Source organism: Dipodomys ordii, unplaced genomic scaffold (assembly GCF_000151885.1).
Source record: "Dipodomys ordii isolate 6190 unplaced genomic scaffold, Dord_2.0 Scaffold33, whole genome shotgun sequence".
In the NCBI taxonomy this organism is placed as follows: Eukaryota; Metazoa; Chordata; class Mammalia; order Rodentia; family Heteromyidae; genus Dipodomys; species Dipodomys ordii.
The window spans coordinates 311,874-321,871 of record NW_012267249.1 but is presented as its reverse complement, the minus strand read 5'-3'; the positions used below and the strand labels follow the sequence as shown (position 1 = coordinate 321,871).

General features: G+C 44.2%; 1 protein-coding gene across 1 annotated transcript in view; it reads left to right on the top strand.

The window, feature by feature from the left end:
- Epha10 (EPH receptor A10) overlaps window positions 1-9,998 on the top strand; it is a 42,554-nt gene that overhangs the window by 15,923 nt on the left and 16,633 nt on the right. The window contains exon 6 of the mRNA XM_013016759.1: window positions 9,657-9,790. Coding sequence (XP_012872213.1) covers window positions 9,657-9,790 — 134 coding nt within the window. The remainder of the gene's footprint in view (window positions 1-9,656; window positions 9,791-9,998) is intronic.

The following is a 9,998-nucleotide window of genomic DNA, read 5'->3' as shown; positions in this document are numbered from 1 at the left end:
GACATAACAGCTTGTACATCTCATTGTTGCAATGGGTCCACCTGTATCCCTAGTTAAACGATTTGTTTTTTCCCTTCCCCTTCACAAATTATACCAACATCAAATACAGTGAAGGCAGGGCTTATACCGTGGGGGAGGGACATACAAAGCAACAAAGAAATAATCTTATAAATATGTTAGAAACAATTGCATGAAAGAAAAAAAACATTTGAATACTTATCTTGGGGTTCATTTCCCTAGCATCAACTTATCTGACCTTTTCTGCTTGACTTAGACATACACTGGTTATTGCAAATAAGGGAAACCATGGGACCTTTGTTTCTTTGGGCCTGGCTTACTTTACTTAATATAATTTTTTCTTTCTTTGGGCCTGGCTTACTTCACTTAATATAATTTTTTCTAAGTTTTTTCATTTCCTAGCAAATGGGGCAATATCATTCTTTCTGATGGAGGCATAGAATTCTCTTGTGTATATATACCACAATTTTCTTGATCCATTCATCTATTGAGGGACATCTGGGTTGGTTCCATATCTTAGCTATGGTAAATAATGCTGCAATAAATAGCAATTATTTTTTTTCTGGTACTGGGTCTGGGCATTGTCCCTCAGCTTTTGTGCTCAAGTCTAGCCTTCTACCACTTGAACCACAGTTTTGCTTCTGGTTTTTTGCTGATTAGATAGTCTCATGGGCTTCCAGGCGCTGGTGGCTCACGCCTGTAATCCTAGCTACTCAGGAGGCTGAGATCTGAGGATCGCGGTTCAAAGCCAGCTTGGGCAGCATAGTTGGTAAGATTCTTATCTCCAAACTACTAGAAAACCAGAAGTGGCACTGTGGCTCAAGTGGTAGAGTTCTAGCCTTGAGCTGAAGAGCTGAGGGTCAGCTCCCAGGCCCAGAGTTCAAACCCCTCCCCCCCCAACACACAGAGTCTTCTCATGGGCTTTTTCTTGGCCTTGAACCTCCATCCTCAGATCTCAGCCTCCTACATAGCTAGGAGTACAAGCATGAGCCACCAGTACCAGGCTTAATTTTTTTTTTTAAATTTCTGATCTCTAAATAGTTGTACAAAGGGGTTTCAATTCAATGCCTCAGTTTATGAGCGCCACACATCTTGGTCAGTATTACCCCTTCCATCATTCTTCTCCTTGTGTCCATCGCAACTTCCAACCCCTCTGCTCATCGATTCATTTATAAATTAGATTAAGTTTTCTTTTGATGGTTAACTTTTTTTTTTTTTTTTTGCCAGTTCTGGTCTTGAACTCTGGCCTGGGTGCTATCACTAAGCTTTCTCAGCTCAAGGCTACAGTGCTCTACCACAGTGCCACTTCCGGTTTTCTGGTGGTTTTTGGAGATAGAATCTCAAGGACTTTCCTGCTGGAGCTGGCATTAAACTGTGATCTTCAGATCTCAGCCTCCTGAGTAGCTAGGAATACAGGCATGAGCCATTGGTACCCGGCTTCAATCCTCTTTTTAAAGAACTTTTTAAACTCTATATATTCTGGATTTTAATCTTTGCCTGTTGAATTATTAGCAAAGATTTTCTTCTGTGAGTTGGCTCTTAGTTCTGAGGATTATTTCTTTGACTATGCAGAAACTTTTTAACTTAGTCCCATTTGCCAGTTCTTGTTATTATTTTCTGTGCTATTGGAATCCTATTCAGAAGATAATTATCCGTGTCTATTACTTCTAGAGCTCTCTCTATGTTTTCCTTTAGTAGATTGAAAGTTTCAGGTCATATTTTCAGTTCTTTGATCCATTTGGACAGGCTGAGAGACAGAGGTCAAGATTCAGTCTCCTGGAGGTAGACAACCTATTTTGCTAGGATGATTTGTTGAAGAGGTTGTTTTTTTTTTCTAATATTTGTTTTTGGTTCCTTTGTTAAAAATTACATGGCTGTGTGGTTTTATTCCCGGATTTTCTATAGTGTTTCATTGTTCTTTGTGTCAGTTTTTGTGACAGTTCCAAGCTGTTTTTGTTACTATGGTTCTGTAGTATAATTTGAAGTTTGGGCTTGTGATTGTCTCAAGTGGTGTTCTTTTGACTCAGGATTGCTTTTGTTATTTTGGGTCTTAGGTTTCCATATGAATTTTTGAATTAATTTTTTTATTTCCATTAAGAATGACATTGGGACTTTGTTATTATTTATTTATTTATTTTTGGGTCCAGTCGTGAGGCCTGAACTCGGGGCCTGGGCACTGTCCCTCAGCTCTTCAGCTCAAGGCTAGTGCTCTACCACCTGAGCCACAGCGCCACTTCCGGCTTTTTTGTTTTTGCTTATGTGGTGCTGAGGAATCGAACCCAGGGCCTCAGGCATGCAAGGCAAGCGCTCTACCACTGAGCCACCTTCCCAGCCCCGACATTGGGACTTTGATGGGTATTGTATTGCACTTGATCTGTACATACTAGTCCATAAGCATGTCTTCTGGTGTCTTCTTTGATTTCTTTGTTCAAGTTTTATCATTTTAATTATAATTGGTTAATACCTAGGTATTTTATTGCTCTTGGAGGCTAATGTGAATGAAATTATTTTCCTGATTTCTTTTTCTTTCATTATTGTTGTATAATAAAGCTACTGATTTTAAGTGCTATGTTTCTGAAGGTATTTATTGGTTCTAGAATTTTTTGATGGCATCTATAAAGGTCTTTTAAGGATTGATCATACCATCACCAAATAGGGGTACTTTCACTTCTTTCTTCCCTATTTGAATTTCTTTTCTTTCTCCTGCCTTATTGCTCTGGCTAGAAATTCTAGTATCATATTGAATAACTATCAAAATACCAGACTGGAGATGTGACACAAGTGGTCTAGAGCCAGCTGTGGGCAAGAAATCTGAATGAGAGCAAAAGGCTCTAAGTTCAAACCAATAGTGACACATGCACACATGTGAACGTACACTGTTTGTAATGGAGTTTTTTTCTTTTCTTTGTTTCATTGTTTCCCTTCCTTCCTTCCTTCCTTCCTTCGTTCCTTCCTTCCTTTCTTTCTTTCTCTTTCTCTCTTTCTCTCTCTTTCTCTCTCTTTCTCTCTCTTTCTTTCTTTCTTTCTTTCTTTCTTTCTTTCTTTCTTTCTTTCTTTCTTTCTTTCTTTCTTTCTTTCTTTCTTTTCTGTGCTAGTTCTAGGGCTTGAATTTAGGGCCTGGGCTTTTTTGCTCAAGACTAGTGCTCTACCTCTTGAGGCACAGCTCTACTTCTGACTTTTTTGTGGGTGACTGGGTAAAAGAGTCTCACAAGCAGTATGCTGGTAGTTCACACCTGTAATCCTAGCTACTGAGGAGGCTGAGATCTGAGGATCACGGTTCAAAGCCGGCCTTGGCAGAAAAGTCCATGAGACTCTTATCTCCAATTAACCACTGGAAAACAGGAAGTGGCGCTGTGGCTCAAGCTGTAGAGTGCTTGCCTTGAGCTGAAGAGCTGAGGGACAGCGCCCAGGCCCAGAGTTCAAGCCCTATGACCAACCAAAAAAAAAAAGTCTCACAGACTTTACTGCCCAGTCTGGATTCAAGCCATGATCCTCAGATCTCAGTCTCCTGACTGATTAGGTTTACAGATGTGAGCCACCAGCACCCAGTAGGGCTGTTTTTTGTTGGTTGGTTGGTTGGTTGTGGGGATTGAACTCAGGGCCTGGTTGGTTGGTTTGTTGGTTGTGGGGATTGAACTCAGGGCCTGAGTGCTGTTCTAAGCTTTTTTTTTTTTTTCTGGCCAGTTTTAGGACTTGAACTCAGGGCCTGGGCACTGTCCCTGAACTTCTTTTTGCTCAAGGCTAGCACTCTAACTGGACCCATACCACCATTACTGGCTTTTTCTGTTTATGCAGTACTGAGGAATTGAACCCAGGGCTTCATGCATGCTAGGCAAGCACTCTACATTCCCAACCCTCCCTGAGCCTCTTTGTGCTCAAGGCTAGTGTTCTACCACTTGAGCCAGAGTGCCACTTCTGATTTTTTAGTGGTTAATTTGAGACAAGAGTCTCATGAGACTTTTCTGCCCAGGCTGGCTTTGAACTGCAATCCTCAGATCTCAGCCTCCTGAGTAACTAGGACTACAGGCATGAGCACCCTACTGTGCTGGGTTTTTGTTGTTGTTGTTGTTTGTTTGTTTTTTGCCAGTCATGGGGTTTGAACTCTGGGCCTGGGCACTGTCCCTTAGCTCTTCAGCTCAAGAATAGCACTCTACCACTTGAGCCACAGCGCCACTTCTGGCCTTTTCTGTTTATGTGGTGCTGAGGAATCGAACCCAGGGCCTCCTGCATGCAGGGCAAGCACTCTACCACTGAGCCACCTTCCCAGCCCTGTTGTTTGTTTTTGAGACAGGTTCTTGATATGTAGTCCAGGTTGGCCTCAGATTTACAATTCTTTTGCCTCAGCCTCCTGAGAGCTAGGATTATAGGCATGCACCACCACACTTGGTTCGATTTTCTTTTAAATATTTCGATTTTGCTAATATGTTTTTCATTTCCCATGAGACTTTCTTGCCTTGTTTCCTTCTGCTTCTTTCCCTCCACTAACTACTTTATCCTCATGGCCTTCTCCACCTACTTGGCAGAGGCTGGGTCATTTTTCTTTTTGACATGCCAGACAGTCTCCTTGCATGTTCCCCTCCCAGTAAATCGCCTGTCGAAATAGACTCCTATCTCTGAAGACAGTCTTCAGTTTGTGTATTCTGACATTTGTTTTCTGCCCAATTTGTTGATGTTTTCCATTTATATATCTCCTTGACCAGGAGATAGCTGATGACATGCATTGGTTATTAATAACTAATGATGATGATGATTGTTAGATTAAATTAGACTTCACCAGAAACCACTGTGGACATCCAGGTACAAAGAACAAAGAAAAGGTTTATTTACAGTAAAGGGGCTGGCCAGATCCCTTCTCACAAGGGAGAGGAAGTGAGAATTGCTGGCTATTGTTTCAAGTGACCTTTATAACCTCATAGATTTGGGGAATCTTGATGCCTTATATGGTCATAGGTATCCCAAAGGGTTCTCTCTCAGGGAAAGTGGGGAGGGGCTAATCTTTTGCTGCCTTTACTATATAGGCCTAGTGTTGCCTAAGGAAAGAGCATGTTAAACTATGAGGGAAGAGGCTTCTGGGGATAACAATGACAATAATAATAAGCATGATTTCCTCGTGTTGGTTGTGAGGCTTTTGCTTATAGATAACAATAAATCTCAATCTAACTAGCTGAGATTCCAATGAAACCCAAAATGATTTCTTAAGAAGACTCCAGTTAGAGCTTGGTTAATTCAGCAGGTCAACAGTGTTTCCCAGGACATAGGTTCTTTCTGTCTTTCTGCTCTCCCATCCATTACACGTAGGCTACCTCTTAACGATGGCAAGTTGGCTGTGGCAACTCCAGATCTCATATCCTTACCATCCAGAAGCATAAAAAGAATGCTTTCTTCCATGCAGGCTTTTAAAAAGCAACAGACCTTTCTCAGAATTCTTTTTCCCCTTAGCTGAGTTCTTTTGTTGGCTGGAACTGGATTGCCAACCCAACCCTAAACCAGATGTCTTAGAACAGAGAATCTCTGGGAGATCTGGGAAGACTGTGGACCCTGAATCACAAATGGCTCTCTCAGCAGGGAAAGGGACTGGTTGGCTGTAGATAGGTTTTCCTTGGTGGTTACTGAACTTTTGGCCTACCTGGGCACCAGTCGAATTTTATCACAAACCTACAGGTGGACAATAGGGGCCTGGACTCCAAATTTAGTTTTATTATCAGCACTCCCTTTCCATTCTTTGATCGTGATGGTGGTGGTAGTGTTGGTGGTGATGTGATGTGCTGGTAGTGGGGCTTGAACTCAGGGCCTCGTACTCATGTTTAACTTTTTGCACTCAATGCTGCTGCTCTGTTACCTGAGCCACACTTCCACTTCTGCCTTTTGCTAGTTAATTAGAGATAATAGTCTCTCAGATTTGTCTGCCTAGGCTGTTTTTTATCCTCAGGTCTCAACTTCCTGAGAAGCTAGGATTATAGACAGATACCACCAGCATCCATCTTTATTTTCCATTCTTAGAACTTTGTTGTTGTTGGTGGTGGTGGTCGTGGCCTGAATGCTGGGCCTGGGTGCTGTCCCTCAGCTCTTCAGCTCAAGGCTAGCACTCTACCACTTGAGCCACAGCACCACTTTCGGCTTTTTGTGCTTATGTGGTGCTGAGGAATCGAACCCAGGGCCTCATGCATGCAAGGCAAGCACTCTGCCACTGAGCCACCTTCCCAGCCCCCTCTTAGGATTTAAAAAAATTGTCATTATAAAGGTGGTATAAAGAGAGGTTACTGTTTCATAAATTAAGCAATGGGTACATTTCCTTTTGGGCAGTGTCACCCCTTCCTTTGTTTTCTTGCAGTTTTTTTCCCTCCTGTTCCCACCTAGAAGTTGTATAGCTCTCTTTTTTCTTTCTTGCTTGCTTTTTTCTGCTTATGTGGTGCTGAGGAATCGAACCCAGGGCCTCAGGCATGCAAGGCAAGCGCTCTACCACTGAGCCACCTTCCCAGCCCCTCTTTCTTTCTTTCTTTCTTTCTTTCTTTCTTTCTCTTTCTTTCCCCCTTCCTTCCTTTCTTTCGTTCTTCCCCCCCCCTCTTTCTTTCAGTTTTTGGATGGTCCTGGGGCTTGAACTCAAGGCCTGGGCACTGTCTCTGAGCCTTTCTGGGCTCAAAGCTAGTGTTCTACCACCACTTCTGCCTTTTTCTTGAGGAGTTTATTGGAGATGATAGTCTCATAGATTTTCCTGCCTGGGCAGGCTTTGAACTTGCAATTCTCAGATCTCAGCCTGCTGAGTAGCTAGGATTACAGGTGTAAGCCCCTGGCACCTGGATGTAGTTCATTTTTAACATAGTTTCTACTGAATACCACTGCTACATTTGTTCACCCTATGTCCCTCCATTTTTGTGACCCCCTTTACCATTCTTAAAATTTTTTAAATCTAGCAATATCTCTGAGAAGCTGAAATGGAAACACTTCCTACCTCTATATCTAGCCCTCTAAGGCACTGAATGGCCTTTCCCTGTGAGACAGAGAAAGACAGGCCCCTACCCGTATCTACAAAGGACAGAGCCACCTCCTAGGAGGCCTCATCACTCCTGTCTTTGTGCCAGATCTTTCTGATGAATTCCTTCCAAGAGGCACTCTTAGGAGCTGGCCATTGTCGAGGTAACAAAGACCTCTCTCTCTCTCTCTCTCTCCCTCTCTCTCTCTCTCTCTGACACAAGGTCAAGTACTGCGGGAGGAAAAAAGTATTCTCAAGTTATTTTTAGAATGGGAAGCAATGCCACTCTGTGGGCAGCACAGGCTGGGCTTTACCACAATTACACCTTCCAATCCAGTCCCAGGAGCTTTATCTTAGGTAAAAATATACCACTCTACTCCCTGCCCCCACTGTGGCAATCAGGCATCTGACTGCATTGGAATGCTGCTGTGGAATTTCCACTCTCTCTGAATCCTCAAATCTTCATTGAGTTTGGAGAAGTCTGGAGGTGGGGGCTGCTAGGCTGATACTGTTAAAGACAGAAAGCTACATTCTAGCCATTGCCAAAGTGGGAGCCATGATGCTTTTGTTCCTACTTGCTACTGCACTGCTATGTGACATCTACTCCCCCAACCCCTGAAGTCCAGGAGCTCCCGGATGTGAAGGCAGGCAAAAATTCTGGATCATCTTATTCTGCCTGTTCTCTGTACATGGAGCTGCTGGCCATGAGTTCCTTTCCTCTGTGGAACTGCACTGAGTACTTGCCCTGGGTCAGGGGTTGTGTAAGTCCTTAATGAGTAGAACTTTGGAAATTCTCACCTCAGGTCTAGCATTTTACATGTGAGAAATCTAAGGCTTAGACAGTGAGATCATCAATGGACACAGGAAGGACCTACTGTGTTGCGGATTGAACCCAGGATCTCACAGGCATGCTAGGAAAGTGCTCTATAGTTGAGCCATATCCCTAGTATGGGGATTTTCTTCATCATTCTGTTCACTAGATTTCTATGGCTTTGCTTGCCCCCTGCCATTTTCCTTCTGCTGCTCTGGCTCTTCCTTTTCAGGCTCCTTTGGCTATCTCTTAAATGCTTTATTTCCTGTGGCTTATTTTTCTGTATATATTTTCCCTGATGGTTTTATCCAGTCATCTCAATGGCCTGAATTTCCACCCCTACCTCCTATTCCAGACAGCTTCTCTGAACCTGAGCTTCTTTCCAATACCTGTTCTTGGAAATAACCTGACTCAACACACACAGGTGAGAACCTGAGTTCTCCTCCCAGGGATGCCACACATTGGCGTGTGTGTGTGTGTGTGTGTGTGTGTGTGTGTGTTGTGGGGCTTGAACTCTGGGCCTGGGCACTGTCCCTGAGCTCTTCAGCTCAAGGCTAGCACTCTACCACTTGAGCCACAGCTCCACTTCCGGCTTTTTCTGTTTACGTGATGCTGAGGAATCAAACCGAGGGCCTCATGCATGTGAAGCAAGCACTCTACCACTGAGCCACCTTCCCAACCCTTGGTATTTTTTTGTGCTAGGGCTGGAACCCAGGGCCTCATACATGTTAGACAAATGCTCTACCCACTGAGGTGTATTCCTGGTCCTTAAAAAAAAAAGTCAGTCACAGGCAGAGTCTCACTATGTAGCCCAGGCTGGCTCCAAACTTCTGTTTATTTAATTAAAATTTGTTTATTTATTTGTGTCAGTCTTGGGCTTGAACTCAGGGCCTGTCCCTTAGCTGTTTCACCCAAGGCTGGTACTCTACCACCTGAGCCATAGTTTCACTTCTAGCATCGCCCATTATTGTAAATAAGGTTTACCTGTGTGTGGGGTGGTGGAGGGATGCTGAGGATCAAACTCAGGGCTTTGTGTGTGGTAGGAGCTACGGAGCTACACTCCTAGCTTAATTTCCCTTTTTAATTGTTTGTTGTTAGTATATAAACATGGAATTTATTTTTTAAATATTGATTTTATGTCCTCTAACTTTGCTGCATTTATCAGTTTTGAAAGTATTAAAAAAGATAAAGAAAAAAATATAAAAAATAAAAATAAAGAAACAACAACCAAAAAGAAAATCTTTTGTGAACTCTTTGGGCTTTTCTGCATAAAAGATAGTGCCATCTGGGGCTTCTACTTTCCAGTTTGGACACTGTTCATTCTTTTCCTTGCCTAGTTGCCCTGGCTAGAACTTCAAGTCTTGTGGTGCATAGATTAGGGCGGGCAGCCTTGACTTTTTCCTGATCTTAGATGGAAAGGTTCTAGACTTTCACTATTGGGTATGACCTTCAGTATGACTTACCATGAATGCCCTTTATCTCGTTGGGAAAATTTCCCTCCAGTTCTAGTTTGTTCCATGTGTTTATTGTTCTAATGACTAGATTATGGGAATAGTTATGTAGCTGGTTTCCATGCTTCTAAATGTTCTCTTAGGTCTCCAAGCCATAGAAACTGCAGAAAAGAGCCTGGGGGATTAGAACCATTAGGGATGCTTGAATGTAGAGTAGCAGGCAGCAGGAAGCCTCTAGCTGGCCCTGTAGGTCTCACACCCTGATGCCTTAGCCCCGCCCCGCCCCATGCCTAGGCCCCGCCCATCCCGCAGACCCCACCCCACCCCATGCCTAGTTCCCGCAGTCCAGATGCGCAGTTCCCAGACCCCTGGGCAGGAGGTGAACCCCACTTTGCTTAACTTCCAGCGCCCTGGGAGGAGGATGAGATCCGCAGGGACCGAGTGGAACCCCAGAGTGTGTCCCTGTCGTGGCGGGAGCCGGTCCCTGCTGGAACCCCTGGGGCTAATGGCACCGAGTATGAGATCCGGTACTACGAGAAGGTGAGTCTGAGTGGGAGCCCTCAGCAGCCCGCGCCGCACCTGCCGCCCCCTTCTGCCCCTTCCTGCCCCTTCCTCCCTTCCTTTCCAAACACACCAGCCTCCTTAATATCTCTCCCCCCCACCACTGAAGATTCTCCATAGCCCTCCTCACCCTGGACCTGCTGACCCCTGCCTTCCTCCCCCCCCCCCGCCCCCCCCACCCCCTACC